The following is a 17129-nucleotide window of genomic DNA, read 5'->3' on the forward strand; positions in this document are numbered from 1 at the left end:
TCGGTTCTCCGCCTCCGCCACGTTTCGCAAGAGTCGGCCTGGCGCGGGCCGGGGGCTGCCCTGCTGGCTTCCGGCGGCGCCTCCCTCCTCGCTCCGGGGAGTGGGCGGGGGTGACCTGAGGCCTGGATAATGCGTCCTTTCTGGCCTTTGGGGCCCGGGGTTCAGAAGCCGAGGACCCCAGACTACCAAATGCAGGAAGAAAGGCCTGTGTGGGGCCCGAGACCACTCCGACCAACCCGGGCTCCCACTCTACCCCCAGCGAAACCCCGTGCGGCCCTTTTTGCGGGGCGAGGGCGTTGCTCTGTGTGGGGAACCCGGAGAGGCCTCCCAGCCACCAGCGCGATCCCCGGGAGAACCGGGAGGCAGGGCTCAGCGCCGGCCGGGCGAGGCGCGTGCAGGGGGCCGGAGGCTCGCAGGCGGCGGGCAGACGCGAGAGCGCTCGGAGCCTGCTCCAAGTTTCACCCCGAGGCCGGCAGGCGAGCGAAGTAACAGAAATCCCGATATAAACTTTTAAAAATAATATCAGTTTTATTAAATATTCGAGAACGGATCCAGAGGTCGGATTTATACAGGAGGGTAACACGACGGGATTTTTTTAATTTATTTTTTTTCTCCTACCGGCTAAACAAACGTCATTCACTATTTTTTTCTCTCTTTTTGTACTTTTCCCTCTTTTTTTTTTCCTTTTTAAGATGGGATTGGAACACGGACGGTGCTAAACATAAATATAAATACAGAGACCACAAATACAGCTAAAAATATTCACACAGAAATGGTCACAGTTTGTAATATGCCATAATGATCCCCAGGATTCTTTAAATACAATTCGCCTGGGTTGGGCATTTGCTGGGGCAGAGGGGCCAGGCGGGGGCTGCGGGCAGGCTCTGGGGGTTGCTGTGGGACCACCACGCGCCCTACTTGGGCCTCCCGCCCTCCCCGGCTGCCACGCCGGGCCATGAGGCCAGGGAGCGGAGGCTCCCGGGCCCGGGAGCCGGCTTTTTGCGCGGGGGCGCGGGTGGGGGGCGCCGAGAGGGTGGGAGGCCAAGTCCTCGTTTGGAGGGAGATCTGTGGAGTCTGAGGCGAGGTTCAGGCACGAGCCCCAAGGCCTGGGCGAGGGAAGGGGCCTGCAGACGAGCCGAGAACGAACTAGCGAGGGAGCAGGAGGAGGCGCCTTGTGAAAGAGTCTGTGCGGTGAGGGAGGGGGTCCAGAGCTGACTTTTCAGGTCCATATTTGACTCCCGAATTTTGTCTCAGGAAGTCCGAACATCAATTGTGCCAGTGATAAATACAGAGTGTGTGATTAGGAGGGAGTTGGGGGGAGCGAGGGAGCAGGAGAGAGAGGGGTGGCAGGAACAGTCCTGGTCACTCTTTCTGCTTCTCCTCTTCTGTCTCTTCCCGCTTTTCCTCTTTTCCGCCCAGGCTGTCGACCGCGGCCCCTCCGCCGCCCCCTGAGAGCGTGGACGTGAGATTAGACTCTTTTTTCCACTTCATCCGGCGGTTCTGGAACCAGATTTTGATCTGTCGCTCGGTCAGGCAGAGCGCGTTGGCGATCTCGATGCGCCGGCGCCGCGTTAGGTAGCGGTTGAAGTGAAATTCCTTCTCCAGTTCCAGGGTCTGGTACCGCGAGTAGATCTGGCGACCGCGCCTCCGGTCCGCTCCATAGCCGACCCCTAGAGATCCGGGCACAAAATACACTAAAAACAATCAGCAAGGCATCCTCCGCAGACGATTTAGCCTAGCACAGCCCTGACCCTCCCAACTTGGCCAGCAACTCACGGGCCCCCTCGGGCTCCAGCCTTCTCCTCTCTGCCCTGTCTCCACCCCCCACTGGGGGGTACTACAGCCAGGATCCCAACTTCATTCAGTCCCCCCCCCGCCAGGTTGGTAGGTGGGTCCCAAAGAAAGGTGGGGGTAGGGTGGGGGACAGAACCAGGCGGAAAGCTGCAAGTCTAAAAGCTGATTTTTGAAAAATCCCAAACACGGGGGATGGGGCCCCATTTCTGAACGACTGGGTTCCCCCATCTCCCCAAGCGCACTAGCTCCTTGGAAACTTCTCCCCACTTCTCTGTCCCCTCCTCTCCCCCTCCCGTCTCCTCAGCCTGACTCGACTTTGGGGGGCTCCCCCACCCCCTCCCCTCATCCCCTGCCCTGTTCCTGCCCCCTCAGCTCGCCTTGGAGCCTTCCAATCCGTCAGGGGCCGAGGGGGCCAGGCCCCTGCGAGCAAGCGGGAGGCGAGCAGAGGGGGCAGAAGAGGGGGCCCTGTCTCGGCGTCGGCGAGGAGACGAGCGTGATTGTTTTTATGGGGCCATAAAAAACTCTCTCCGCCCGTTCTTCTAGGGAAGCCGGTCATAAAGCCAGTTCAGTTTATTTAATTTATATCTCGGAGCTGTAAAACTCACCACTGTGCGAATTCATTCGCTGCATCCAGGGGTAAATCTGGATACTGGCTTTCTGGTCCTGGGGCGCAGTCCTGCCCTGCTCAGAACTAAAATCCTGAGCGATTGAGGTCTGTGTGTTATGTCCTAAGGTGTTTTGTCTGCAGTTTGAGAGCATGTCTTTCTCCTGGTAAAAGGAATTAGATCCATAGTCATACGGCCCTCGGCTGGAACTGAACACGACATTCTCCTGTGGCGAATAAAAGGGAGTCGAGTAGATCCGGTTCTGGGCAACGGCCGCTCCATAGGTCGAGAAATGCCTCACTGGATCATAGGCGGTGGAATTGAGGGCGACGTTGGGGAGGACGTCCTGGCCCCCGGCGAGGTGGCAGGATAAGGAAGGGTTAGTGAAGTAGGAATTCATCCCTTTGCCTTTACCTGGTCGGGCTATGATTTCTTTAATATTTATTTCTGTCTCCAGTTTGTACTCGGAACTAGATGGTTATAGGGACGGCTCCAATCCAGGACAGACAAAATGACAAAGTCAGCTGACCCCCTCCCAGCCAATCGCAAGCCAGATGTCAAGAAGGGGGAAAAAAATCGCTTCTGCTTCTGTTGATTCCCTAGTTGAGACTAAGTGTGTGCTTTGAAAGTAAGACTTGGATTTCTTTTAAAAATATATATGTAAGGGAACTGATTTGAAGGTGAAGGAAGGGTGAATGTCCCCGAGCAGGGCCTTGGGGCCCAGAAAAGGAGAGCTGCACTCCCAGGAAATCTCTAAGCTCCAGCTAACTTTACTGTGCTGTAGCCACAGCCAGGGCTGGAGAAATCCCTGTATTTTCAATCTGATTTCATCTTTTATATCTGCCCCCTTCTAAAATTACATCTTGATTTCTCCATGGGAGGAACTCCCTCCCAGCTCAGGGAGATCCCCAGAAATCCTACAGGAAATCCTGGTTTGATACTCCATGGAGTGAGTCCACATCATTAAACCAATATATTTTTCCCAATAATTTTTTAAAAAAACTCAAAAGTGGAAAGAAATTGCATAAAACATGGTGCTCAGAGGAAGGAGAGTCTGGGGTGGAGGGAGCATGTGGGGAGTCCCTAAGTCTAAAGAGGGAAGAGTGAGACTTCAGGGTGCAGTGGCAGAGCTGAGGTGTGCAAAGTAGCCATGCATCTGCTTCCTCTTCCTCCTAGCCCCCCCCCCCCCGTCTACCTCCTCCTCAGGACCCCTTTTGGGGGAAACTCTTGAAGCATTTTTGCCTAAAAGGGAAGATTTATTTTTAAAATAAATAGGAAAGGAAGAGAAAAAAGTAAAAGGTGGGAGAGAGAGAAAAAAAGGAAGAAAAGAAGAAGAAAGAACTCTGAGAGTCTTTCTAGACACATCAACTCCTGTTTATGTTGGTGAGAATTTATGATTTAGAGCCAGCCAGGGCCGTTGGGGTAATTCACATAGGATCCAGCCAGAAAGAGAAGGCCGGCGGGGTTCTGATGGACAGTGAGTGTCTTGCAGGCTCAAAGCCCCTGCCCAGGTCAGAAGCCCCTGCCCCCTCGGACTCTCTGTCCTGCCAAGGGAGGTGCCCCTGGACCTGAGCCCTGGGGCTTGGAGATTCCAGCCAAGGTTTCCCGGGGTGCTCTCACCCAAGGGCCGGCCACACCTAGTGGGGTCGGGCCTCTCAGCAGCCCCCTACCTCCATTTTCTTCCCACCTGGGGGCTGAGAAAAAGGAAGAGAAGGTTAGGAAAAGGCGGCTGTGTCCGAGGCTTCTGAGAGAGCCGCAGTGGGCAAACAGAAACAGCGGAAGGTGTGCAGATGTTCTTTTTTTTTTTTTCCCCTGATTAATCCAAACTTATTTTGATATCGTAACATAGGCTGAAAATGCTTTGAGTTGACAAAGAGGGGGTCAGTGGGGCAAACGAAGGGAGCAGTGGAAGCTCATATTTTCGCCTCACCATTTTTTGGTGGTGGTGGGAAACTGGCTATAACAAGAACCCGGATGTCTCCGGATTTTATGATCTTTTCCTTCTGTGTAACAAAGCGGAGTAATCAATGGGTAGCAATAAAGCCATAAACGGGACTACGCTGGGAAAAAAACTCGTTTATTCATCTTCTGTAACGTTAAGGTTTCCCTGGAGTGTCGCTAGGGGGGAAAAATAAAGTTTCGAACCCAAAAGCAGACTGTGTAGGAGCTGATGGAGACAACATGTTAGTTAATACATGAACCTCGTTACGGGATGGAAGAGTCTTCCTGCGAGACAATTTGTGTTGGCTTTTAAAAATACAGCCCCAGTCCTTCAGAAAGGAGGGAAATGTGTTGGTATTTAGAAGGGCAGGGGGAAGGCCCCTATAGTTATTAAGGTTCCCCCTCTTGGACCATACTTTCCTCTCCCCAAGGAGATGAAGGTGAAGTGTAGAGGAGGATTCTTAAATTAAGGAAGAAATTTTGAGATGAGTTGTCTCATTTTGGGGTGCCATGGCAGGTACACAAACAGACACCAGCGTGAGCTGCTTTTCGCTCTGGAATCCAGCTGTCCTCGAATTGAATTCGTGGCATGCCTGGGCAGTGGTTTCCAACAGCTGGCTGGGGCTCCAGGCCCCCTGGAGGGCAAGAGGGAGAGGGAGAGAGAACTGGGGAAGGGGTGGAAGACCGAGGGGGCTGAATTAAGGAGCAAGTCAGTGCACCCCTGGATACAAGTAGCCGCTCTCAGAGTTCCCATCCTCAATTCTGCCCTAAGGGTAGCAGTGTAACACGTAAAAGAGGCCAGAAGAGAGAGTAAATTCCCTCCCCACCCCCACCTCCTTTTCAGAGAGAGATTGCTAGAGGGATAAATCATGTCAGTGATATTTCCTTCAAGATATTAAATTGTTGCAATGTACAACAAATTGAATGATGGAAGATAGGATGTCTTAAAGAGGTTTCGCTTTCAATGAGTGTTGATTTTCTACGTATTTTAAAATCTCTTTCATGGGTGGGTGGGGGAAGAAAGGACCTTGAAAGAAAGAAGGGGCTTCTGGGGAAACATGTGCTGCAGCTCCCCAGCAAGGATGCCTGGGTTTCCTTGAGCCCCTCCTAAACCAAGTCTGGAGGGGAAAGGGGCCCCAAAGTTGGGGAGAGTCTCCTTTAGGGCCTAAAAGCGGTGGGCGCGGGGGTGGGCGACCTGAGGAACAGAATGTAAGTCTCAGGCCCGGAAAGTTAAGTGTTTTATTACGTCCCTAAACAGAGGGCAGAGACTGAAAGGTCTCACCGATTTATAATGAACAGGAACCAGCTGCTGGGGGAAAAAGGCAGAAATGCTGGACGGGGGGAGAAGGGGAAGCAGAAATAGAAATAAATTCCCTACTGCTTAAAGACTTTCGGCAAAATTAATTTCCAACACACTCTTCCCCCATCACCTTTCATTCCTGAGGAATGAAGCCTTCTTCTTTCAGTTGGATCTTTAATTATGCAGCTGAAATTTGCTGGAAGGATTCGCTCCAAGGGGGGAGAGCAGGTCAGATGAGCCGGATCTTCCCTCCATTGGATTATATTTTCCTTTTTTCATTTCATGATTATTTTATTTTTTTGGCGAAAGAACAACTGTGTATGGGGGGAAAGCTGGGACTTGAGTTTTTCTAAATATATTTATATTTTCCTGTTAAATTTGTCTGAAAACAATTATGGAAACTCATCAGCAGAAGCAAGAACAGATGTTTTATTAAAACTGCAGTTGAGCTCTGTAAATATGCACAAGTCCTGGGAAGGAGGGGTGAGAACTTGTTCTTTGTTTCTATAAAACAAGCCTAGAGAAATCAGAGAACACCCCCCATCAGGCCCGTAGGTCTCCGACTTGGTCTGCCCCCCTTTGGCCTCCGGAATCAGGCATCGGAGGGGGTTTGGCAGAAAGAGCGGTTCGCTTTCAGAGCTGGAATTAGTGGATTCAAAAACAGAATTCCAAAAACACAGAAAAGGAATAAAGGCGGAAAGTTGCCCTGCTCCCTGTTTCAGCCACCCCCCCGCATCCAAAACACATGCTTTTCATGAGTGCTAGCTATAGGAGAGAACTTACTGTAGGTGCCCTGGGCCTGAGCTGGGGGCAGTCATTGGTCTGGAGTCCCCAAAGTTGCACTGGAGGCTGGGCACTTGAGGGTTTCCCAGGGCAAGTATAGGGCTCCTACTCCAGCCTTACCCTGCTCCAGGCTGGAGGCCGGGGGCCTGTGTAGCTCTGAACCGAGGAGAGGGTGGCTAGGACTGGACGCTGGCCCTGGAGGGGTTCATGGGCAGGCCTCATCTTGCCTGCCTTTGCTTTCCACTCTGCTCTGGGAAATATATTAATTTCATGGGTAAGGGTATCTGAAGTGAGAGGGATGAGATCTGGAATTTTTATTTGGGACCATCTTCTCCAGAGGTCCTGCTTAGTTTGTATTCTGCTAGTCCTCTCTCTCCCCAGATCCCACAACTCTGCACCGATGTCTGTGACTCGCCCAGCCTCGCACACAGATACACACACTCCATTCCTGGCTGCCGGCGCCACCAACTACAGCTCGGCACCTCTGGAGGCTGCTCAGGGACGTGGGCACTGGAGCCGCAGGACTCAGCACTCGGCCTGAGCGCCTGGCTGCCTGGAAGCCACTATAGCTGCCGACCCACCCCCTCAATCCTCGACTTCCAGGGCGGGAGAGGAGCCGTTGCCCCACTGGTCCCTTTTGTGCCACTGGGTGAAGGCTGAAATCCCTCTTGCAGAGAAAGCTGAGTTTCAATAATTGTTCAGCTCACCTCACAATAGCACTGTTTGGTTAAGGCTTTGCTGTTCTAGAGTGACTGCTCAGTTGGCCCGACTGACTCATGATTGGATTTTTTTTAATTTAAAAATTAAAAAAAATAAATCCTACTTCAAATGCCTAGTGTTTTGTGTATGAGCTCCTTTCATCTCCACAGAATCTGGAGTAAAAGGATTGCAGAGCGAGTTTCCTAGTCTGCCAGATAACCTGAACACGGGGAACTGGGTCTGCTTGGGGATACCAAAGCATAGCTGACGCAAGGAGCCCCCAGCTTCTCAATGATCCAGTGGGGAAATGGGGAAATTATCTGAGCTCATACCTCCCCATACACACATTGCATTGCAAAAAAGAATGCTCTTTCGTCTTTCAAAGTTCAGGCGTGGAGACACTTGGAGAAAAGTGAAATTTGACACACCCAACCTGGAAATGGATCCCATTTGGGGGTGCTGATATTCTGGGGACAGGGCCCAGGCTGGCTAGCTGAATGGAGTTGGGGGTCAGCAGGGAGGGGGGAAGGAAGAAAAGGCCAGATGGGGGCATGTCAAGTGCCTGAGAACTGCCCCCAAACACCTCAGAGGCCTGGGCTTTTGAGCTGAGAGGTTGAGAGGCTGCCCAAGCTGCTTTTGCTTTATTTGCAATTAAACAGAGAAGAAAGGTACCTGGAGGGACGCTGCTAACTCACATCATATTTTCTCTTTTCCCTCTCTCTGTCCAGATTTCTGCCTGACCTTTCCTTATCACCACTCCACTCAATGCTGCTACCATTAGCAGACACAAACTCCCACACCGGCATTTGTTTGGCTTCTCAATTCACTTCTCTGGTTGAAGGTTAAAAAGTAAAATAGGTCCTCAGCATCTCTGTCCCATAACACTCAGCCCTGAGCCCCTTTCGGCTCCCTCTGGAAGAAATCATTTTTGGCTTTTGGGGCCTGGCCCCCAAGCCTCCCACCTCTATCCCAAGCAGCTGAATATCAGCTGAGGTGGGGGCATACAGAGAGACTTCGGACATAGTATCTCATCCCCACTGGGAATGGGGAGGGAACTCAGACCCTGAGTGACATTTCATGGAGGGAAAGCAAGTAGCCGTGCTTGGCCCAGGAGGGAAAATGAAAATCCAGAATATTCAGAATATTTTTGGCCCCCAGAATAAGGACAAAGGATCCCCAACTTCCTGGCTTCTCTTATACCCCTCCACACCGAGCACTGTTTGGACCCCTTTTGGAGGTTTATGAAAATTGTAAAGTTCAAGAACAAGGCATTTATGACGTCACAGCGAGTTGTCATGAGGAAACTGTAAATGTCATAAAAGTTATGTACGGCTAGGTTCTGTGTGTGGTTCCCTGCCTCCCCTCACTTTCTCCCTCGCTTTCCCCTTCTTCCCCTGGTCAAAGTTTTCCCACTTGAAAATAAAATGTTATTATGTTCTAGAACAATAACCCAACAATGAAACATCATCCTCATTTCCCTATAAATAATTTTATCCTTTATTGTTTGCAGACCTAAAAGAACCATTTAATCTGCGCTGGCGAAAAGAGGGAGAGAGATGGGGAGGGGGGATATTAATTTCAGAAACTAGAATATTACTTACTTCAATGATACTCTTTCCGATTTGATAGCCAGGAGCAAAATTAGAGGCAAACAACGGCCTCTCCCAGTCTACACCTGGTGGGATTGGAGATTTATAGGATCTTTAGTGAAGGGACAATTTAATTTTGTAGGATTTGCTTAAATTCACTGCTATTTTGGGGGGCTGAGGAGAAGGGAGGGTGAGGGGAGAGCGACATGCTTTATCTAGCTTTATGAATCCGCCAACATTACCCTGATTTAAAAACCCAACAACCTATGTCTCAGGGAAAACTCCTGCAGAAAGGAGTGAGGTGAGGGGGACTCAGCTTACTCAATGAGTGTGGCTCCCTTAACCAAGCAGTTGCCAGGGGGAAGGAAGAAAAGCTGGAGGCTGTTCTGTCTCTCCACCACCAGGACACCCGGAGGTTTATGGTGTCCCCATAATTCCCCCCACCCTATACACCGCTGCCCTATTTTAGGACGATTTCTGCTTCCTCCCCTCGGAAAGGGAGAGTGAGGGAGGTGGTAATGGCGGGAGCGGGGTGCTGGAAAGGGGAGGGAGTTCAGGATAGCGCTGCACTTTGTTCTCCTGGGTGAGTTTGCTGGTTTGGCGGGTTTCTGACGCAGGGTGGCAGCAGACAAAACAAGTAAACAACTCACAGACACAATAAACAGGGGCGGCTGCGGCATCGTGGCATAGGCCGGGTCCAGGTGAGGAGCACACTTTGGGAGTAATGTCACCCTGGCACCCGGGGGCCACCGAGGCCTAAAATCTCAAGGCCGCCCTTGGTGCCGGTGGAGAGAAGGTGGGAGAGAGCTGCACGTCTCGGGACCCGCAGCAAGTCTGGACAGGAGATTCTGGGGAGAAACCTGATCACGTAGGGAGTGGAGGAAAAACACCCACCAGCCCCTCTCCCGTCCTTACTTTCTTTCCTGGGCATTTTAATGGACATTTATACTCCCCCCACCGGCACCCGCTCTGTCTTTCCCTGGGCCCAGAAGAGAGAAAGAAGGCTGGTTAATTCCCAGCCCTGGCCCACACTCAGTGCTTTAAGCCTGCAGGCAGTCAGACCCAGCTTCTTCTGCCCCATCAGCCATCTCCCGGGCTTAGGTAGCAGAGAGGATTAAAATAAAGTCCCACTGGTAACCAGATCCGGGTATTTGGGGAACTTAGAGAGCCCCTAATCTGCCCCACAGATGACACAGGCAAAGCTGGGGCCCCGTGAGCGGCCAGGGCGAGCAGGGGCAGGGGAGAGATGCTCACCACACCCCTACCCGTCTGGCTGGCTTTCCCCCAAGGCCTCTCCAGGCACCCTAGCTGGCAGCCGCCCCAGACCACCGCCCAGAGGCCACCTTATTAAGCACTCCAATCCCCTCCGCCACCTCAGCAAGGCTTCAAGCACCAGGGCCCAGCGACCGCTCAGAACTGCTCACAGGCCTACCTCACCCATGAAAGTTTCCCACCGAACTCACTTTCAACACAACCGGGTTCCCCTGCTAAAACGGTCCTGAGCTGGGGAAGATTGCAGGGAGGTGTGGAGAGAAAGCAGAAGGGAGTCAGTCTTTCCCCAGCCCAGCTACTCGGACAGCGAAGGCAATAAGGTCTGAGAAAGCCTTTGTGGCATCCCTTGGTTACTGACACCCGCATACTCCGATTCCAGCACGAACACATTTTCAGCAGAGCACGCACAGAGGGCACCCAGTGCCTCCTTGAGCCCATGCCCATCTAGTGAGGGCTAACAAAATTTCACATGCACATAAAACGGTGTTTGAGCGAATATAGGTATGGTTATATACAATTAACCATTGAGGAAATATGAGTCTGTATATATTCATGCATAAGTCTGTGCCTGTACATTTCGGTCTCTATCTAATAAATGTATAAAGCTACCAAGCCTGGTTTTGGAACACAATAGCCAACCCAACAAGGCCGCCTTCTCCAAACAAGGTCTCATTCTTCGTGGGGATCACAACTGTCAGACCAGGGAGAGAAAGGGTTTGCTTTGCCCATTTCTCCTTAGCTAGGAGCTGGCGCGTGAAATACAGCCCGTGGCAGCACTGACAAAGCCCCGTAAGGGGCAGGCCTGAGATGCCCAAAAGAGTGGGCTCAGAGGAGACTGCTGGGGGCCCTGGGCTCCAGGGAGTGTCACCAGACCCTGACCCACGGATTCAGGGCTTCTGCCCAGCCTTAGCTCTGGGTGTGCAGAGTCCTTGAGCCTGATGCTATTCTCAGCTGCCCTGGCTATTATTAGACAATCACAGCAGTGCTCTCCCTCTCTAAGGACCTTGTCTACAGGGAATCTGGCCTGCAAGGAGGCTGAAGGTTGCTAAGAGGGTGGCCCCTCTTGTGTTTCAGTTTGAGCACCATCGAGGGAAAGAGAGAAGGGAAAGAAAATCGAAAGTAAGGAGGGAAGGAAGGGGCTGGCATTTGGGGCTGGGTTTTTTCCCTGGCCAGACTAGAACACAGAAAACCAGGGCCAGTCACTGTTGCTATGCTGTCTCTGCATCTCTCTGTGTCCTGAGGAGGAGTCTAGGGGTGAAGGGAGTGAGGGCCTGCAGGACCCTAGCCAGGAAGGGACAGAAAATCAGCTGATAAAAATATTACATAAGGACGTATCAGGACGGTGCTGTTAACCCGACAACCACGAACCCTAGCACGCTGAAGTCTCACCAGCCACGTCCGGTTAGATCCCTGTAGGCCGAGGGGGATACCCCAGCCTTGCCCAGGCCCACCCCTCCGAAGGAAGGGGGCCCCTCTAGTATTCCAGGTGAACCCCTACTGGCCTGAGAGGCCTTCTCCGGAAACTGTTGTCCTCAGGGGTGAACAAAGGAAACTTGTCCGTACTCCCCCCGCCCCGTCCCCCCGCAAATCAGTGCGGCCATCTGCAGGGGTGGGGGCAGACAAAATAAAGCGAAAGAGAAATAGAGGCCTCACCGATCGGCGGTTCCCACAGTACGCCAGGAGAAAGGCTCCCATTTTCAGGCTTCCGGGGCCCCTCCAATGGCCCACTGTACTCCCCTTGCCCTTTGCAGGTCGCACGGACTCGGGTCCTCGGCGGCCGCAGCCTGGCTCCCCGGGGCGTCAGCCCCTGGGCCGCGCCGGAGCGGCGGGAGAGCGCGCGGCCGCCGGAGCAGGCGGCGGGCTGGGCCCATTTGGGAAGAGCCAAGCGCTTTTCTCGATCGTAAACAAGGAACGCGAAATTAGCCCCTCGGCAGACGCCTCTGCCGACACACACAAGTCCTACTGGGGGTGGGGGGGTGGAAGGGGGAGAGAAAATGCCATTTCTTCCCCCGGGAGAATACCTCCGAGGCCTTTATGTCGGCTGCGAAAGGGGAATTTTGGGGGGGCAGGAGAGGAGAGGAAGGGTGGAAGGGGGAGAGAAAATGCCATTTCTTCCCCCGGGAGAATACCTCCGAGGCCTTTATGTCGGCTGCGAAAGGGGAATTTTGGGGGGGCAGGAGAGGAAGGGAAGGGGATTGTGGGGGTAGGGGAGGGCAGATTCACCGTCAACTCGGGCCCGAGGGGTTTGATTTGAATGCAGTCGAATTATATTTTTAAGAATTTGATAAAAACAGGTTATCCCCCCCCTCCCCCCCCCAGGCAACCGGTCGGGGTTTAAACAGGAAATCGAGGAGTGATCCCCTCCCCCACTCGGGCTTGGCGGAGAAGCCCAGTCGCGCGGTTGGAAGAGGGTTGGGGGGTGCTCTTGGCTCGGACTGGAGGGGACTCTGGCCCCCAGACTCTCGGATCTCTCCAGGAATATGCACCCCCCCTCCCACAGCTCTGGGGTGTGTCTGCCTGGGTGTGTAAGCGATTGTGTATGCATCACCGCCCTTTATAAACAGAAGCTCACACATATAGGTGCCGCCTCGGACCCAGGCCAGGGAGCAGGGCGGGGTCATATATCAAGCTGCAACACATTCAGGGCTACGTACATTTGGAAGAAATTAAGCCACTGTGTTATGAAACCATGTGTGTTGGGTTAAGACTACGACACGCCATTAGCACCAATTATTAAGAAACTCCTGAGCGCCCGGGACCCTCCAGGCCGCCCAATTCTGACGTCCCTATCCCATGAGCCAGCCGTGCCTTGAGTCCTCACTGTCTCCGCTCACCCAGGAGGCCCCGCCAGCGAGGCCTGGTCCTGTCCCCACCCATCCTGGGGCTTCCCCAATTCCCACCTCCGCCCCAGGCAGGGCAGATCCCAGCCCAGAGCAGCCAGGCGACGCGGGTGAAGCAGCCCAGTGGGTATCCTGGGTGGGGTGGCGGCGGCTTGGGGTGAGGGACTCCGGGCCGCGGGGAGAGAAGGTAGATTGGCCCCATTTCTCCAAGCACAAGATGGCTTTTGAGTACCGAGGACCGAGTCCCCCAGCCCCACCCCCACCCGTCCACCCGCAGTGCAGAGCACCTCCCATCTTTCCATCCGCTCGAGTGGGGGTGGGAGCAGGGGTGGGCAGACGCTCTCCCCTCCGCCGACGCGCACCAGCCATCAGCCTCCCCCCTAATTGCCAATTAACAGGCCCAGCCGCCAGCCTAGCTGCGCTCTCTTCCTGCTCATCTGCCCGGCCCTGGGCCCGCACTGCGCATGTGTGAGCTCTAGCGGTCGCGCTCTCCCGGAGACAGGGACGGGACTGCGGAGCAGGGAGGGGGCGCTGGAAAGTTTGTTTGGGGGTTGGGGGGCTGACTCTGCTCAGGGAGCAATGGTTACAGCCTACAGGTTCTCTCTCCTGCCCTGGAGTTTGAGCTCCGGGCCCCCTCTGTCCCAGTCCCATTAGCCAAGAAGCCGCAGATCTGTAAAACGTAGGGACATGGTCCGCGCACTAGATCCAGGCCTTGAGCCCCACCGGTGCAGTCCTCTGCCCCACCCCGACCCCCAATTTCAGCGCATAGTGACATAAGGACAACACACTTCCCCCACTACCATATTCCAACTTAACCCAATTTCTTCTCCTCCCTCCCCTTCCCCCCGCATAATTGCCCACGCGCCCACCCTCTCACCCTCTCGCCAGCCCCCTCTCCTCTCTAACCAAGACAAGCCGCTGCTGTCCTTATCTTGAAACCGCCACCCAGTTACGGACCATTAGTTACATATTTGAACCAATAAGGAAACACTTACCGGGTGCTGCTGTCACTCTCCCTCTCCCTCTCTCTCTCTCTCTCTGCCTGTCTCTCCCACTCTCTCTCTTTCTCGTCTTCCCTCATTCTGTGCCGCTGCCGAGACTGTTTCAGCTCCACATACATATATATACTTTATATAAATTTAAAAATAAAAAAGAGTAGTCCCAATAATCAAAAAGCCAAACAAATTTTAAGCAGAGTTGCGAGAAGGAGGCAGGAGGGAGAGCCTGGGAGAGGGGAGGGGCGGAGGCATCTGCAGCTCCCTATCTCAACTCCTGCTCCCGCATTCCTCTTGCCCCTTGGGGGGCTAGAGGGTCGGGAGGGGAGAGAGGGGTGCCCTCTACTCCTGCCTCTCCCCCCACCCCCCTCCCCAAGTGCTTCCAGCTTCCAGCAACTCCATCTGGGAGGAAAGAAATTAAAGAGGGGAGAAAATAATTATTAATCAGATTAATTAAAAAAAAAATACTGGTAATGAAGGGAGCGCCCAGCGCAGGTTTCCCTGGCAATGGTTAGGCTCTTACAGGGAGGACTGTTCTGCGGAGCGCTCCGAACGGACAAACCACAATAAAAAGTTCACGTTCATGGATGGAATCCACATGACTTCTTGTGGCCAATCCAACTTGTGAGTCGATCGTAAACTTTTATTACTCAGCTGTAAATTTTCTGCAAACAACCGGGAATGCGATGCATTTGTGTAGCGTGTGCAAATGGGCGCCACGGTCGCCATGTTTACCCAATTCTCTCGCAGAGGGAGCATCCCCAGACCCCCACCCCATCCCCACCCACCGCCCACTCCCCACGGGCCGGGCTGCTCCTGGCTAGCGCGGAAAGGGCAACGGGGGGACGTGACAGGAGAGAAGGAAGGATTCTGGCCGCTGAGTCGGCTGCCTCCCTTTGCCATACCGAATATTACATATTTTCCTTAATAAATGGGGTATTAAGGCTGGCTCTGGCGGAACCAAAGCTTTGCAAAGGTTTGTGGCATTGGGGCAGTGCCGGCGGCGGCATGAAGGGACTGAGAAGGGATTCACTCCCTACTCCTGCTCCCTCCCTACCCCTGTTTTTTCTAGGAAGAGAACAACATCCTTCCCAATGGGGCGTCCGGGAAGCACCCCCCCCACTCCACCCCAGCTAGGAACGGGAGGGGCAGGCGGCTGGAGGCCTCATAACCAAGCCTAATCTGGCCATGGTCTGAAGAGCAGAGAGGGTTGAGACCGGTCCTGGGCAGTCCTGCGGAGGCAGCAGGAGGGATGGGAAGGGGGGGCAGCCTCTAGAACCCCCAAAGCGCCTGTCATCCCCAGGTTCCTTTCTCAGAGAAAACGAATGACATTTTTCCCCAAGACCATCCCTAGTGTCAGGTCTCCTCAGTTCCTAGGTTCAGACGGCAGCTTCCTCCTAATCTTTCTAGAATTAAAAATAAAATAAAGGCCCACGATCTTGGCTCCCACTTCTTTTTCCTTTCGGTGCATGGTCATGTGAAGCCTTTTCTGTCTTATCAGGTGGCCCATACCCGCCTGCCTTTTTCAGAACAATTCCAGTATCTGGGCAGCTGGGACACACCTTGGAGGCTCTGAAAAAAGAACCAATTCTTCCCTAAATTCCACTTTCCATGCTAAACACCGAGCACCCGAGACTCCAGACCCCTGATTTTGGCAATGAATCCAGCGTGGGGGAGCCCAGAATAAATTCCCCCATAGAGACTATTTGCCAACCAGTCGCAACCCAGCCACTTTCCCCACCAGCTGGAGATCTGAAGGCGCAAAGTTCTTCCCTTGGTCCCAAATTAAGCTGGCATGGGGACTTCTGTGGCTGGGTGCCCCCACCCCAACCAACAGGGGGTCTCTCGTCCCCTCCCCAAACTTCCTCCACAGTAAGAGAAGCAGTTCCTCAGCCGGATGCAGAGACCTCGTCCCTTTTACAAACCCACCCATAAATTTTATAACAGGTAGTTAAAAATTACGACAAGGAAGCGCTGGCCCAAGCTTTTCACAATGGGCCGAGGGGAGAATAGAGCAGCACTGCGGGCAGTTCACCGGAAATTTTACTTCTAGTCTGTGGCATAACCTGTCTTGAGTTTGCTTTAACTGGGGCAGGGTGATGCTCTCTAGCCAACACGCGGCCGCTGGGGCATCTCATTAAAGGAAGCTGAGGCTGGGGAGGCCTATCCACTCTCCCATCTCTCCCAAGGAACCCTTTAGGGCACTCACTACCTCCCTCACCCCCCAGATCCCCTGCAGGCCTGCTACTCTCTTGGCCTCTCCAGTGAAGTGGGGAGGGAGAGAAAATGCCGAAATTTTTCAAAAATGCCAGAGAAACGAATTTGCCCCCCAACTTAATAGCTGCATTATCCCTTCTCTACGGTTGGGATTAGAATAATAAATGCAAAGCGAAATGAGCGAGATGCTTCAACTCAGCAGTTTGAAAGATACTATTTTTCACAAATCACAAATAGCTTTCGGAAGCCACTTTGATTGGCTAATAAACAAGTAAAGAATGGGAGAAAGTCCTATCTGCTGCAGCCGAACGGTCCCCATTCCGGTAATGGGACGGCGGGAGCATTTGGGAGGACGCGTTTCTAAAGAGAGTGCAACCCGCTCGCAATTAAGTTCCCCCATAAAACGGGTTTTGCCTCCTTTTCTCTCCAAACGATAACACAGAGGCGGTGGGCACCAGGGGTCGGGAGTCGGGTGCTGCCAGAGGGGGCGGCTGGAGCTCTCTTGGTCTGGCCCACCCGATGCTTCGCATCGCAAGCGATGCCGGGTGCCAGACGCACCCAGCCCTCCGACACCGGGCTTGGGGACACCGCCACTGCACGGCCGGCGTTGAATGGGGCATTGGGTGTGGGGAAAATTCGGCGAGGTTCTTCGAAGCCACTTAGTGTAGGGTCAACCTACTCGGCTACCGGGCCAGCGATTTGTATTAATAGCAATCAGAAGTCCACATTTAAAAATGAAACGGCCCTCGCCGGCCCTCGGAGTCTGGACGCCTGTGGGAAGGCCTGAGGTCGTAGCAAAATGCTCTCTTTTCAGGCCTCCCCGACGGGTTGCCGGTGTTTCCCGAAGCAGACAGGGTTACCTGGATGCCCCGCGGCTGGCAGCAGGGACCCCAGGTTCTGAAACATTTCCCCCAGAGCTGCTCAAAGCTGTTCCCGGCTGCCCGCAGCCTGCGCTTCCAATCGGCAGCCTCGCTGGGGCCGCAGGAGTCCCCCATTAATGACGCCTGATCCAATCCTGTGTTCAGGACCACTTTGAGTGGGAGCCAGGCACCCAGATGCGGGTGAAATTACACAAAACTAGAGTCGACCTGGGC

At 53.6% G+C, this 17129-nt stretch overlaps 2 protein-coding genes across 6 annotated transcripts in view; both read right to left on the reverse strand.

Annotated features, from left to right (window-relative positions):
* Positions 1 to 17129, reverse strand: part of HOXC4 (homeobox C4) — a 60585-nt gene that overhangs the window by 24256 nt on the left and 19200 nt on the right. The window lies entirely within an intron of this gene.
* HOXC6 (homeobox C6) lies at positions 655 to 13896 on the reverse strand. 4 transcript variants are annotated; one of them, XM_024122727.3, is made up of 4 exons: positions 13819 to 13896; positions 8724 to 8797; positions 2400 to 2745; positions 655 to 1694 (listed from the first exon to the last, which is right to left on the reverse strand). In XM_024122727.3, the coding sequence occupies exons 3-4, from the start codon at positions 2551 to 2553 to the stop codon at positions 1363 to 1365; spliced, it is 486 nt and encodes a 161-aa protein (XP_023978495.1). In that variant the 5' UTR covers positions 2554 to 2745; positions 8724 to 8797; positions 13819 to 13896; the 3' UTR covers positions 655 to 1362. The 4 variants fall into 4 exon arrangements, with proteins under 4 accessions (XP_023978495.1, XP_023978494.1, XP_023978493.1 ...); XM_024122726.3 differs by lacking the exons at positions 8724 to 8797; positions 13819 to 13896 and adding an exon at positions 11637 to 11822; XM_024122725.3 differs by lacking the exons at positions 8724 to 8797; positions 13819 to 13896 and having other exon boundaries at positions 2400 to 5760.

This window comes from Physeter macrocephalus, chromosome 6, assembly GCF_002837175.3.
Source record: "Physeter macrocephalus isolate SW-GA chromosome 6, ASM283717v5, whole genome shotgun sequence".
Taxonomy (NCBI): domain Eukaryota; kingdom Metazoa; phylum Chordata; class Mammalia; order Artiodactyla; family Physeteridae; genus Physeter; species Physeter macrocephalus.

Excerpts from the sequence above, each read along its gene's own strand:
- HOXC6 (XM_024122725.3), bottom strand. The coding sequence starts at position 2,799 with ATGAATTCCTACTTCACTAACCCTTCCTTATCCTGCCACCTCGCCGGG. Across the intron at positions 1,695-2,399 it reads GCGAATGAATTCGCACAGTG|TGTATTTTGTGCCCGGATCT; the intron begins GTGAGTTTTACA and ends GATTGTTTTTAG.